A 15,811-nucleotide genomic window follows, 5' to 3' on the forward strand; every position below is an offset into this window, starting at 1 on the left:
GCCAATTGAATCAGGAAGTAAAACAATGATATATTTACTGTCATTCTAAAGCAGGAGGCAGAACATTTTCCAAGTGGAGATATTCGGAGTAGATGGGGAAAAAATATGAGAAAATAGCTTTGATTTAAATAATATTAGCATAAATTAATTATAGGGAATATGATTACTTCCTATGTATTTAAGAATTCTTCTCATTTTCATATTAGCATTCTAATTTGTTGGCAGCTGTTGGAAGAGCTCTGATCTTTCAAGTAGCTTAGAGGCCTTAATTAAGTTTCCTTTTTAAAAAGACTAACAGATATTTTTGTTATGGCTTGTTTGTATCACCTGTTACGAATCCATACTTTTTTTTTTTTTGAGCTTTAGATCTGTGGCATCCTAAATCTGTATCTTTTTTCTTTCTTTCTTAAAGTGTGTGTGAAAACCCACAATAATCTGAAGAGTCACTTTTTTAATTTGTGCATTTCCTTTTATATATTATTTTAGGTGCCCTGTGTCATAAATTTCATGATGAGAAGCAATCGAGAAAATAGCCATTCAACAACCATTTACTCCTCCTTCTTCCTTATCACTAAAACAGAAACTACTTGTTGCCCTCTGAAGTCTTTTATTGCAAGCAAATACTTTTTTTAAAAAAAATCAACTTTTCTTTATCTTGAACTAATTATTTAATGTTAAGATTTCCATTATATTGTGGCATCAAAAGTGTCATGTTGTACTCTTCACAACTCCTGATAAAATCAGTTCTTGGCCACAAAATAGTTGGCTATGCTTATCTACATCTACATTCTTCTGTAGTAAATTATTGAATCCATTTATAGATACCCGTATCTATAAATGGATTGTAATCCTTTATCACAGAAGCATTTAGTTTCACCCGCAGGTATAAATATTGTTAGAAATCCATCTCTTGTATCCCATTGCATTTTATTGCAAGGTGTTCAAAGCAAGGTGTTTAAATACTCATGAAGAATGAACTCACTTCACTCATTCTGAAGTATCATTTTCATAGCTTTTCAGAGGTAGCGAAATGTTTTCTTCAACCCCTTTTCACAATAATGGCATCTCAAAGATGATTCTCTCTCCCCTCAAAACTGTGTGCCACCTCGAATGAAAAGGCATATATGTAGCACCAGCTTTATTGAAAAACCATCATACCTTAAAATCCTACTGTATCATTTATTTTCTGCCAAGACGGAAGACTAACCAAGAAGTCAAAGGCTTATTTTCTTAGCTCAGATGAGTGCTCTGCTACAAAAAACAAAATTTCATTTTTATTGTCACTCAGTAGGGATTCCTTGCTTATTCCGAAGCAGCAAGTTAAATTTGTTCCAGTTCTATAATACTTACGATACCAAAACATTATGCATCATGTTAGCTATATATTACAGTCTGCTTGACAATGTTCCTGTCTTTGCAATTCTGGACAGTAATGACAAATGGAACAAACTAACTAAACAATCAAATCCTCACTCAACTACCATAATAGTCTATGCTTGGTTTGGCTCACTAACTACATAAGACAGTCCTAATATTTTTTCCCTTCAAGATTAGCATGTTAGTAGCTCTGAATAATTGCTAATAGCAATAAAGAATCAGAACAGTAAGGTTCTGTATAGCCACCAAAGTCTCATTTTTAAACATGAGCAAGGATGATCCTCAGGTGTGCAGTTTTAAGCACCCAAAAATATTTTAACATGGTCACAAAGTTTAAAAAAAGATAAAACAATGGAAAAACTGTCAACAGGGCAGTCAGTAAGCTCTTTTAATACATGTTAAGCGCATAACTGTGTCATTCCCTCTGCTGCCATCTTTGCTTGAGCTAAAGCTGAGAAGCCCATAAATATTCCTGGTGTTCTTTGCTTTTGTAGAATTATGTTTCTATTCCATTACAGAGCAGGATTGAGATGGTTAATGGTGTGCTGATGATCCACAGTGTTAATCAGTCAGATGCTGGAATGTATCAGTGCGTAGCAGAAAACAAGCATGGAGCCATCTATGCCAGTGCTGAACTGAAGATTTTAGGTTTGTATTTAAGGCTGTTATTCTTTTTTCCATTCATTTCATAAGACTACAGTGTTGTTCCAGAGTCCCAAAAGAATGAACTGAAGTGTTCATCTAGTTATACAGGTAGTCTTCAATGTAGGACCACAACTTTCTGTTGCTAATAGCAATAGCAGTTAGACTTATATACCGCTTTACAGTGCTTTTACAGCCCTCTCTAAATGGTTTACAGAGTCAGCCTATTGCCCCCAATCTGGGTCCTCGTTTTACCCACCTCGGAAGGATGGAAGGCTGAGTCAACCTTGAGCCTGGTGAGATTCGAACTGCCAAATTGCAGGCAGGCAGGCGACAGGCAGCAGAAGTAGCCTGCAGTACTGCACTCTAATCACTGTCCCACTGCAGCTAGACAAGGCAGTTGAGTTTTGCCCCACTTAGCAATCTTTCTTGCAACAGTTGTTAAGGGGATCACAGCAGTTGTTAAGTTAGTAACACAGCTGTTAAGTAAATCTGGATTCCCCGTTGACTTTGCATATCAGGAAGTCCCAAAAGGCGATCACCCAACCCCGCATGACCCTGCAACTGTAACAAATGCATGCCAGTTGCCAAGCATCCAAGCTTTGATCACATGGCCATGGGGATGCTGTAATGGTCATAAGTGTAAAAAAATGGTCAGAGGCAGTGGTGGGATTCAAATAATTTAACAACCGGTTCAACCAGGGTCAGGTTGGCTGTCGTGGGAGGTGTGGCCCATCCCCATCCTCCAGCTCCGCAGCACATGTGGGACAAGCCTCCTGCAATGGCCAACCTGACCCTGGGCGAACCAATTGTTAAATCCCTTCCGCCGCCCCCACCCCCCACCCTGCCAGCTATCAAAGTGGATCCTAGGTGCGGCGCTGCAATGGAGAAACAGGAAATAAATGGAGCAGCCAGCATGAGGGAAAGAGGAGGAGCAGGGAGAAGGAAGAGGGAAAGGGCCTTCTCCTCTTGCGCCTGCCACTCATTGCCCATTGCAGCACAGTGCCCAGGATCCACTTTGATAGTGGGGGTGGGTAATTTAACAACCAGTTCACTTGAACCGGTGTGAACCGGCTAAATCCCACCACTGCTCATAGATCATAGGTCACTTTTTTCAGTGCTGTTGTAACTTTGAACGGCCACTAAATAAATAGTTGTGAGTCAAGGACTACCTGTACATCCTTTGACAGTTCTTTATAGGGGAAAAAAGGTAAAATGGAAATGTTAAAAAATCAACCATGTGAAAGCCGAGTCAATGCTCCAAGCTGAGTTATATTTCCGATATATATGAATGGGGATAAATTATTGTTATTATCTCACACTTAAAAACTTAGTGCAGAACAGAAATAAATATAAATTCAAGAGTTGCTCTGAGTAGAGCAGCCAATAAATTTGATTTAAAAATAAAGGCATTTTAATGAAATGTAAATACAACGTAGCTAGCTATATTGAAAAAAAATAAGAGCTATCTTGTTGCCCTTATATCAACAAATCCAATAAATATTGCAGGCTTTCATCAATCAAAACTGTTCAATAGCACTAAGATTTATAAAGATTGAGATATACAATATATGGAATTAAACAAACCATTGTCATCAATACATAGAAATTACGGTATGTATTAAACTGCAAGCAGGTTTAAGTTTTCAGAAGTGTTCTAGCTATGAAATGTGTCCATTGGAATAGATGTTATTAGATCCTTTCCTCCTGTCATTCTTGACCAATCTTTCATTTCTTATTTCATCATAAATAAGGCAGTTATAGCATGAAAATATTTAATGGGTAAGATAAGGTTGGTAAGATTAATGGGTCTCAGTCCATCCTCATATATTACATACTTTGTTTAACAGCTAATGATTTTGCATTATAAAGACATTTCATACGGGAGAGTCAACTAACCAACCAAGGTGATGTCCCATCTTTGAAAATATTTCTTGGCGTAATGGGCTTGGATGGTTCCATTGAGATTGATTTCTTTCTCAATAGCTTCTGCTCCAACTTTTCCCCTGAGTCAACTGAGGAAGACCATTATTATTACCAAAGGCCAAGAAGTCACTGTGGACTGCAAACCACAAGCTTCTCCCAAACCAACCATTGGGTGGAAGAAAGGAGAAAAAAACATTCGAGAAAATAAAAGGTCAGAAGTCCATTCATTCATGTTTACCTTTGACTTCCATCAGTGTTTGCGAGGAAAAAATAAAGCACGAGAATATTTCATCAGCAAGTTTGGGCTATGGGATATTTTACATTATATATAAAAATGGCGTCTCGTCATTTTTATAATGAAGTTTCATATATATTGTTCATGATTGGCAAGAGTCTTGATTTAGAAGGAAGGCGTGGATCTTCTTCTCAAGGGACCTTCTCAAGGGAAGAAGTTTATTTGGAATTTTTTGAAATTCCAAATGATCAATTCTAAATAATCACATTTCATTCCAGCAAATATTGACAGCAAGATCCAATTAGGATTAGTAATTGGGACCAGAGGTTTAATCTTCTAAGCTTTTGGACTTGTGCTGGAGCCCATTCTCAGGGAATCTTTCTCTGTCTGAATGTGTGCTTTTCTATGAGGCATATTTATGTGGTGCCTGGTTGGGTGTGCTTCCTATTGGTTGATTAGTTTGTTGATGGCCAGCTATTGGCTGTTGCTTCCTTAGGCTGCCAACTCCTCGGCTCCTAAGTACCTGATGATCTGGTTCCTGCTGACTGACAAAAGGCCTGTTTCCTAGGCTTCAATCAGTTTCCTGGCTATCTTTGACCTGCTCATCCAACAATCTTAGCTGCAAAACTGAAAACATGAAATATGTTCATTGCAATATTGACAGCAGTCATTATTTCTGTGCTTGTGTATTAGGTCCTAAGTAGGTTTTGAATCTATTTGTTCAATCCCGTCCCCTTTCTCCTACATTTCTTAACCTTCTCGCTTCATATTATGATGCTATTTGTCTCCATAGTTTTTAATTAATCCCTTTTTGTTACCCAGAATAGCTCCCTAGCTTTTTCAAATTATCTTTTAAGATCAAGAAAGTAAATGAAAAAAGAAAAAAAATGCAAACAGTGATACAGACAGGGGAGAAAGGAAAAAAGAAATGTAAGGAATGACTTCTGATCTTTAGAACAGTTACAAATTTAGTGTCTCCCCTTTTTCTGTGAAATCATACATGATTCTTTTCTTCCCATAATTAGTCCTTTTTAATCAGCAATCCATAATCACCAGTTCATTCTTCCCCATTTTCAGCAAAAAAAAAAAATCCATAAAAGGTGTCCACTCTTTTATAAAAAATAAAAAAATACTTGATGTATCACCCTTTGTGGAACACGCCAATTTTGCCATTTCTGCAAATTCCACCATCTTCACTATCTACTCTCCCATCGTGGGAGTTCAGTATTTTTCATCTCTGTGCATATGATATACCCTCTCCTCCTTGTCTAGCTTGTTGATCTAAACCTCTTTATCCCTTCTACGCTGCCCTTCTGTAATGGATCTCTGGGTGACCTTGGGGGATAAGGGGAAAAGATGCCACCAAGGAAACCATCAGACAAGAGGGAGGAGCCCTTAGGGGCTTAATGGACAGAGAAAGAAATTTAGGAAGGACCCAAAGTAATGGGTCTAGTAATTAAAGGTGACAGTGGGGAGTTTGAATTTTCAGACTTACAACTTTCCATCACTCTGCTAAATACCTAATTCCCACAGCACTGTCTTATGCCTAAGGATATTTACCCATGTAGGACTGTATTGTTATTATTCTCCTTTTCTTTTCTATTACCTCCTATTGGTATCTTATGATTTATCACTTTGTTTTTTGTATCTTATGATTAATGATTGTATCTTTTGCTTCATCTTTATGATTACATTACTTTGTTGTTTGTATGTACATTGAGAAGTTATGCACCAGGGGCAAATTCCTTGGGTGTCCAGTCACACTTGGCCAATAAAGATATTCTATTGTGTTCTATATTCTATTGCATTAATATAGCCTTACAATACATTAGAATTAGTTCACCTTGTTATGTTTCCTGTCTGGTTTACCTGTAAGGACTGACACCTTATCACCTATATCGGTCTATCTGTCTGTCCGTCTATCCTATATCTGTCTGTCTGTCTGTCTGTCTTTCTATCGATCTATCTATCGATCTATCTATCGATCTATCTATCGCTCTATCGATCTTTCTTTCTATCTACTAATTTTTTGTGCCACTCATCTCCCTTATATGGCAATAAGTGGCTTACAGATTATGGCACATTATGGATATCTTCCAGATTTCTAGACTTTAACTGCTTAATTTTAATTATGTCTGTGCTAGATTGGGAATCCTGAGAGATGAAGTCCATACAACTAAGTAGCACCCAAATTTAGGAAGGTATGTTAATAGGAGAATTGAAGCTGGGCTTCAAATATTCAAGATATTTTACTCTAAGGGGTATCTAATTTTGCCTCCCCCCCCCAAAAAAAAAAATTCCTTTGTTGTGATCATCTGAATTACCCTCTGAATTTTGCTACTAAACATTTGGTATCATAATTTCCAATTTAATAAAATTTGTATGCCGCCCACTCCCTAGGGACTCTGATAAAAGGGAAGAATACTTTAAGATACGCTTGGAGTAATTGTATTGATTTAATGTTAATTACTGTTAGAGCTTTAATTTTTGTTCCAAGAAAAAATGTATGTTTGCTAACTCTTTTTGTAGCCCTGAAAATTCAATTTTACTATGAGGAGAAGAGTTGCTTATTTTTTTTACACGTAGAAAATAATTGCAGTATGCGCATGTATAGATATGGAGAATCATATGTACACAAGCCCTATTTCTATTACGAGACAGCTTCACTTTGAAGTGGTCATATTATCTACACCAGGGGTGTCAAACTCATGTCGTCATTGTGGCATCACGTGACGTATTGGTACTTTCCGCCTTCACTAAACCGGGCCAGAGCGTGACCAGCACGTGACGCATTTGCCCGGCGGGCTGGGAGTTTGACAGCCCTGATCTATGCTATCTACCTTCGGCTGCACCTGAAGCTCAATTACATATGATCTAGAAGTGTGTAAATCAGAAAAATAAGAAAGAGCGGTAGCTGAAATTAAATAACTTGAAATGAAAAAGACCAATGTTGATTTTGATATCTTGTTATGGATTCGCAGAAACTCTACACTAACTTATCTGAACTTGATAGGATTTTTTTAAGATCTAGATCAGGGTTGGGTTTCAGATTCTTTTACTGCTGGTTCACTCAGGGACGCACTTTGGGCAGGCGCGCGCTGATGTGTGCTATGTGCACACGCTGAGTAGTGAAAACATTGCTTCTGTGAATGCGCTGAAGCCAAAACAAGATGGCGGCATCTACGGTGCCGCCAATAGAATCAATTCAGGGCATGAGCAGCCTAGTTACTACTTACTTGGCCAAACCGGGCCGAACCGGTAGGAACCCACCTCTGATCTAGATTTAGGCAATAGGTCTACTTGCTCAATAACTGAATATAGAGTTTAAACCAATGAACAGATTCTTTTCTCTCTCTCTCCGCTACTACAACTTTCATGCATGCCCAAATGTCTTCTCATTTCTGAGCTTTCACACTAGCTCATTACTATCATTGCATGACCATTAATTATATTTAAAATAAATGATCCCAAATGAGTTTAGCAAAGGAAAATCTTATTAAGAGTCTATTATTACTTACTTTGCTCTGCAGAGGAACAAAAAAAGAATGGGGTTCAATTATCTGCTTTTAGCTAACAAAAACCCTAATATTAGAAAGTCGGTTCTTTTGGAAAAATGTAATGGGTTTGCTTTGGTTTATTAGTCTTTTCTGAAAATGAATGGCAATATCAGACCAACACTGTTTGCATTTCAGGATGTGTGCTTCAATTTTATGGTGGATGATTACAAGCTGATTGCCAATCCTCAAACATTTTTACTAAACCATATCAGCAGCCAACAAATCCCTCCTTTTAATGATTTCCAATCCAATAATTCACAAAAATGTTAAAAACGAACCAAAGTAATGCTCTGTAGCAGGGATGACCATTGAATTTTAGACTAGATGTTTGCCTTCCAAAGGACCACAGGAAATTGGACATGACCATTTTAGTTCCTATCTGTCTTGCATTTAAAGTAGAAAAGCAATGCAAAATTGTGCCCCCAATTTTCAGCACATTCAGCCTGTAAGGTCCCAGAAGTTTCCCTGAGCCACCAAGATGCCAAAGAGAGTGTGACTCAAGATGAGGCTTGCAAAAAGATAAGCTCTTTATTTTTGGCCAAAGTTTAAAAAGGCCAAAGAGCAACAAAGATGATTAGGGGACTGGAGGCTAATTATATAAAGAATGGTTGCTGGAATTGAGTATGTCTAGTTTAATGAAAAGATGGACTAGGGAAGACATATTATCAGTGTCCCTGTATCTCCAGGGCTGCCACAAAGAAGAGGGAGTCAATCTATTCCCCAAAGCATCTGAGGGTGGAACAAGAAGCAATGGGTGGAAACTAATCAAGGAGAGAAGCAACTTAGAACTATGGAGAAATTTCCTGACAGTTAGAACAATTAATCAGTGGAACAACTTGCCTCCAGAAGTTGTGAATGCTCCAACACTGGAAGCCATTAAGAAGATGTTGGATAACCATTTGTCTGAAGTGGTTTAAGGTTTCCTGCCTGAGCAAAAGGTTGGACTAGAAGACCTCCAAGGCCCCTTCCAACTCTGTTATTCTATTCTATTCTATTCTATTCTATTCTATTCTATTCTATTCTTCTAAGAACTGGGTGTAAACTATTTCCAAAACAAAATGCATGTAAGGAATAGCCACACCTCTACGAGAGTGGCTCAGAATATATATACATTTTACCCCGTTAGAGACAAGTTTCCCAATCAGAGACAAGGTTCATTACCAACGTGGATCTTTATCTTCAAAGGTTCTTTGTTCAGGATGCTGCGCTAGGAGGAGACTCTATGGTGGGGGGAACTGACTTCCAGTCAGCAGAGGAAAAAGGATGCTGTGCTAGGAGGACTCTATGGTGGGGGAACTGGACTTCTGGTCAGCTCAAGAATTGAATGGGGGGCTTCCGTTTAGAACCATTGTGGCTCTTTGAGGGTTTAAGGTTGCCGACCCCTGCCCCAGACAATCACTATTGGCTTTACTTCTCCACAGTAGAAACTGCTAACCACCTGAAATATCTTATATAAACTTCTGGGAACGCATTACTAGCGGATTCTCCTGATACCCAAGTGGTGGTTTATAGGTAGCCTTAATGTAAGAGAGAAGACAATTTCACAGGACACTTGAGGGAAAACAAGGAGAGTATTCAATAATACGATCTATTGAGAATTGTGTCATTGCTGCTGGTTTTTTTTCTCTCCTTCTCACATCAATCACAGTTTTTGAGCTCTTTTAGTTTATAATGGAAATTAGAGATCTGGGTATCAACGAGGAACAGAAAACCGTGGCAACTTTGACACTGCCGTAAAAATAAATTCCACAATAATTTCCTTCTTTCGGTTAGATGCAAGTTATTAATTAGCCCTAATAATCTAGCGGCAGCATTAATTCCGAATCCTCTCGGGGAGCTGAAACTATTTTAATCAAATGTTACTGCTTTAATTTGAGCGCCCCCTCTTTTGTGTTAGATCTACATGCTAACCTAAGGAGCCTTTGTGTGTGATACAAACGAACAAGCCTAGTGTGTTATGAGAATGAAGCAGGAGGCCAAAAGTTGGAAGTTTCTGGAGTTGTGTGGTGGTGACCATAAAAGCAAGCTAATATCAGTTGGGGATGCAAGCAGTGGCCTGCATATTATGATAGCTTTTTAATACCCATAAAAAAAAACTGCTCTCCCTTCTTTTGACTTTTATATGAAGATTTACTGAGTGACAAGGATGAATAAAACTATTCTTTCAGTGTTATCGGAATACCCTAAAAAGACTTCAAGCCACACAGTTTTATGATTCTATTAATACTTTGTGTCAAGGTTCCAAGTAACAACCCCAACGAAATAAGAATCCGAGACTTGAGATTCCTCAAAATTCCATTTTATTAGAGATGTCATATTGGCACATCTGGGAAAACCCGAATCTGAAAGTTTCCAGGTTTTCCCCACTCAAACGGAAGTTCAAGTCACTGCCCAGCACCCTCATGTCCATCATATGACTCAATCAGGCTCTGTCCCAACTGGAGATGCCTCCCAGTCACACCCCTTCCAGGTGCAGGGCAAGACGTCCTTGACTCTCTGAGAAAGGAATGTTGTTATAACTATATATCTCCCATACTCCATACAATCCCCCGCTCCCATTTTCCCACAGCGCTAAATGTGGCAGGCCTGAAGGCCCCATGAAAAAGATGGCTTCCAGGACTGACACTTCACTGCCTCCAGTTCTGATAACTTGCTGCATCTCAGATCAGCATAGGTTTTAGGGGGTTACATCCAACAGAGAAAAATTGACAATGGTGATTAATTGATTGATTGATTTGATAGATTGATTTATTTTCTCAGAGTCACCCGCTCTAGTAGACAAACATAATAACTTTTTTATTACCAATGCTAAATATTAATTATGGCTGTACAGCATAATATACTAGTTTTACAGACAGTCCTCAACTTGTTATCGATTGGTAAACAACCAGTCAAATTCTAATGGGCCTGTAAAGCACTTCTGGCCACCATAAAATCTCATGTCATCTTTCCTTGCAGTCACGTATCAGCTTGGAAACTAGTTCAGTTTCAAATTGGTTTTTTTTGACCAATTGCAAGATTATGTAACTGCGGTATGCAATGATTTTTCCAGTTTCCAGAAAAGAAATATCAAATTCAAGAATGGGTTCACACTTAAATGACTAACCATCATGTGAAAAATCTGAGGGAGGGGAGGGAGGAGATTAGAGAAAAGGAGAGGATAAGAGGGGAGGGGAGGGACATGAGAGGAGAGGAGGGAAGGGGTGGGGAGGAGGAGAAAGGTGGAGAGGGGAGGAAAGGAGAGGGGAGGAAAAGAGGGGAGGGAGGACAAGAGAGGCGAGGAGGGAAGGAAGGTGGGAGAAGGAGAGAGCGAGGTGGTGGAGGGAGGGAGGCAAGAGGGGAGAAGAAAGCAAGGTAGAGTAGGAAGGTAAGGTTGTGTGAGTCTGAGATATGAGGGATGAGAAGATAGAGGATAGGGAAGATGTAGAGACCAGGAGAGGGAGAGAGGGGGGAGGAGGAGAGAACAGAGGGAGGAGAGGTGGGGGGGAGAAAGAAGGGAGAAGAGGGAGGAGGGATGATGTTTCACCACTATCTCATAATGATGTGCTACAAGAAAGTAAGCTTTACATATATTTGCACTATATTATTACATCATATTGTGGACTTCTTAGTACTCTAAGCTTGGTTGTTTACCTGCAGATGTTTCATTACTTAATTGGATAATATCAACATCAATTCAATCTGGGCAACAGATAGTCTCTTCTATTGCATGATGTCACTCAGAGAAGATATTCTGAAACGTTCAGGAGCTCATAGACTAAATATTCCTTAGCACAAAAACCGTCAACAATTTAACGATGATTTCCACAACATAGAAATCAAAGAGCCTTTTCATTCTAGATACCAATTAGCAGCAGTAAAAGCTTCTGTTATCTCCTCCATGCATAACCAATTACACTTGTACAATTCGTAGCACTCTGGGATTTAGAAGAGTGAGAATTGCTTCTTTATAATATTAGTTTATTGCAATGAAAATTCTTTCATTAGCTGTATTTAGAAAATTATTTCTGACAGAACAAATGGTCCCATGCTAAGAAAGAAATGATTTTTAATAAATAGGAATTCATCTTCAACAGTGGCTGTCAGGGGTTTACTAATTTTTTTTCTTCTCTCCAAGATCACCTATTACAGAGTAAAGTTTCTGTTTTGTCTATGCCTTCAGCAATATGCATTTACCCTGGCATCATGCAAAACTAAGACTTGATATGGGAAGGAAAGTTATGTCAGTGATAGCAGGTATGATTGAAGTTCAGACTTTCTAATAAAACGTGGAGAAAGCAATCTCTTGCAATGTTGTATTTATATAACACTATGCTTGCAAATAGGGACATGGAGGCTCAGTGCTAAGACGCTGAGCTTGTCAGTCAGAAAGGTCATCAGTTCAGTGGTTTGAATCCCTAGCACCGCATAACAGAGTGAGCTCCTGTTACTTGTCCTAGCTTCTGCCAACCTAGCAGTTCGAAAGCATGTAAAAATGCAAGTAGAAAAATAGGAATCACCTTTGGTGGGAAGGTAACAGAGTTCCCTGAGCCTTCGGCATTTAGTCATGCCTGCCACATGACTATGGAGACATCTTCAGACAGCACTGGCTCTTCGGCTTTCAAGAAAAGACTGAACAGCCATATGTCAGAAATAGTATAGGTCTCCTGCTTGGGCGGGTTGGACTAGATCAGGGGTATCAAACTCACAGCATCACGTTGTTATTACATGACATATCGTGACTTTTTCCCCCTTTACTAAACAGGGGTGGGTGTGACCAGTGTGTGATGCATCCAGCCACAGCCTGCAAGTTTGACACCCCTGAACTAGATTACCTAAAAGGTCCCTTCCAACTCTGTTATTCTATTCTGATGAAAGAAATGTCCTTTGTTTCTGGGTTCGGTTCCCAAGTGGGGAAAAAGACACTGGATACATGGAGGCTGCTTGGAAAGATGGTTTATTGGTGGACAGGACCACATGGCTTGAGTCCTGAACAGAAAAGGTGATCACATGCTTCAATGATGGTGGAGAAAAGAGAAGGGAGGACTGAGATGCTGAGTCCCTGGTTTTATGCCCTCTCTGGCCTTTGATCTTGAGCTTGTATTCTGATTTGGTTGTCAGACTCCCATGGGGCCATGCAGGGGCAACTCTCTAAGCTGCGTTTTGAATCCAGGTTTGGTTGAGTTCTCAGATGCCATGTGGCGAGTTGGGTAAAGGGCCAATATTATCATGCCTTAATCCCATTCCCCTGGAGCTGAAGGGGAGAAGTCTTTATTATGTAAAGGGACTAGCTTGGCCTTCTTAATGGCCCATTGATAAAGTAGGGATGGGCAGGAAGCTACTGGCAGCTATTCTTTCTTTAAAACATGTTTCTTTCTTTTCACAACCAGAGAAATACTTCCTTTTCAATATTTCCTAGGATATTTCATTTTTCTGGGAGAGGGCTGGGTGATAACTTCCTACAATTCTATAAGCTGATAAAACTACAGTAATAATACTGAAAATAGGGACATCGTCTGAAGCTAAATGTGAAGTTGATGTTTCATATTTAACTAAGGGTCAAGACTAACTCTGATCATCTACATCTATTGACACATATTCCAATGCAGTAAATTTCCAGGGTGTCAAACTGGTGACCCATAGGCCACACCCACGATGGCTCCACAAAGGCTAATAACGTCACAATATGTCACAATACATCACATGACGTGATCGCGTTTGACACCCATGCAGTAGATAGACAACTGTGACAACTGGAAATTGTAGTTACAACTCATCTGATGAGCACTAAGTTGAAAAAAACCAATCAACAATTTATTTCTGGCCAGGATTAGAAAAAAAAGATTTACTTATCATCACTTGATTCAAAATGGCGTTTTAAAAATCTAATTCTTTTTTTCAAAAGAGAACAAAAAGAAGACAATTCATTGTGTTAACCATGTCATTTTAAAACAGCATCTGTTGACATAATTCATATATCTTAATCTAGATTTTTAACTCCCCATAGTTGAGGAGAAAATGACACGAGTTTATTTTAAATGGCAATTGAAAGGTCTTCTAATATAATTGTATATCTTTCAGTGAATTTGATTGCCTGGGGACATCTTCATAGATTGTGATTTATGGACACGGAAGGACTCAAGAGAACTGCTTACCAATTTTGATGGATTTTATATGTGCCATTTTAACTGGCAATACTCACATAAAAAAAATAAGAAAACTTCTTAGGCTTCTTGTAACAATGAATTGGATTTCATTATATAGGCTTGATGTTTTTTAACATAAGGTGTAAGGTGAATAGATGCAGTTCTATCAGGACATATGCCTTAAAATACAATAAATCTGTCAATGTATTGGTATTGTGATGATTCTCAGAACTGTTGTTTCTGTTGCATATGTGCTGTTCATTCCCACAGGTTCTAGGCAGCTAGCAGTATAAACATATTTTAAAACGGCAAACAGATAAAAGTATCACTAAATAAATGCCAACCAATGCAAATACTATATAGCCAGGATAGTGAACCTATGGCATGTATGAATTTGATCCTGACAAGGTTCAAGGTTAACTCAGCCTGCCATCCTTTTAAAGTCAGTAAAATGTGGAGACTCTAGAAAGAGTGCAGAGAAGAGCAACAAAGATGATCAGGGGACTGGAGGCTGAAACAAATGAAGAACAGTTGCAGGTACTGGGCATGTCTAGTTTAAAGAAAAGAAGGACTAGTGGAGACATGATAGCAGTCTTCCAATTTCTCAGGGGTTGCCCCAAAGAGGGAGTCAAACTATTTTCCAAGGCACCTGAGGGCAGAACAAGAAGCAATGGGTGGAAACTGATCAAGGAGAGAAGCAACTTACAACCAAGGAGACATTTCCTGACAGAACAATTAATCGGTGGAACATCTTGCCTCCAGAAGTTGTGAATGCTTCAACACTGGAAGTTTTAAAGAAGATTGGATAACCATCTGTCTGAAATGTTGTAGGGTTTCCTGCCTAGGCAGGGGGTTGGACTAGAAGACCTCCAAGATCCCTTCCAACTCTGTTATTCTAATTTCTAAAAAAAAATTGATTGTTGGGACTCTGTAAATTGCTCAGAGAGTGCTGTAAAGCTCTATGAAGTCAAGCTCTATGAAGTCAAGCTCTATGAAGTCAGCTCTATGAAGTCAAGCTCTATGATCAAGCTCTATGAAGTCAGATGAAGTCAGGTGGTATTCAGCCAGTTCTGACAGTTGGGAGAACCGGAAAATGGGCTGGCCCCACCCCCGCTGCCTCCCAGCCTCCCAGCTGATCTTCTTTTGTTGCCCTGAACAGGAGAACAAAGCTGGAAAGCAGGCTAGTGGGGTGGGTAGGGAATGGGGATTTTGCAGTATCCTTCTTCTGCCACGCCCAGAAAGGCACGCCCACAGAACCGGTAGTAAAAAAAATTGAATCCCACCACTAGTGCTATTGTTACTATGCAAAGGGCTTCCCAGCCACATCCGCCACTGCTCCTCAGGCAGAAGTTGTGAATCGAATCAAATTGCAAACTATCCCTAAATGTGGAAGTATAACTTCCTTCACAGTCAAAAGTGAAATGTCTGTGGAATCACGACGACTGTAAAGCCATACCATCTTGAAGGAATTCCATTTGAAGCAGTGGTGGGTTTCAAATTTTTTTAGAACCTCTTCTGTAGGTGTAGCCTGCTTTGTGGGAGTGGTTTGCTGTCCATGTGACCTGGTGGGAGTGGCTTGCTAGCCATGTGACTGGGTGGGCATGGCCAGCTTGTAAAATGTGGTGAAACTCACTTAACAACGCTCTTGCTTAGCAACCAAAATGTTGGTTCAGAATCTCTGGTATTGAAGCACGCAAGTCTTAAAGCTGTCAAGTTACAAGGCCCTTGCACCCCTAACCCTTTAGAAAAAAAAAACCCCAGGGGTGTTCAAACTTGACAGCTTTAAGACTTGTGGACTTCAACTCCCAGAATTCCTCCTCATGTTGGCTCAGGAACTCTGGCATTGAAGTGTGAAAGTCTTAAAACTGTCAAGTTATAAGACCCTTGCACCCCTAACCCTTTAGAAAAAAAACCACAGGGATGTTCAAACTTGACAGCTTTAAGACTTG

At 39.4% G+C, this 15,811-nt stretch overlaps 1 protein-coding gene across 1 annotated transcript in view; it reads left to right on the top strand.

Annotated features, from left to right (window-relative positions):
- CNTN5 (contactin 5) overlaps positions 1-15,811 on the top strand; it is a 265,440-nt gene that overhangs the window by 129,077 nt on the left and 120,552 nt on the right. The window contains exons 7-8 of the mRNA XM_032219901.1: positions 1,896-2,025; positions 4,006-4,156. Coding sequence (XP_032075792.1) covers positions 1,896-2,025; positions 4,006-4,156 — 281 coding nt within the window. The remainder of the gene's footprint in view (positions 1-1,895; positions 2,026-4,005; positions 4,157-15,811) is intronic.

The sequence above is a fragment of the Thamnophis elegans genome, chromosome 6 (assembly GCF_009769535.1).
Source record: "Thamnophis elegans isolate rThaEle1 chromosome 6, rThaEle1.pri, whole genome shotgun sequence".
In the NCBI taxonomy this organism is placed as follows: domain Eukaryota; kingdom Metazoa; phylum Chordata; class Lepidosauria; order Squamata; family Colubridae; genus Thamnophis; species Thamnophis elegans.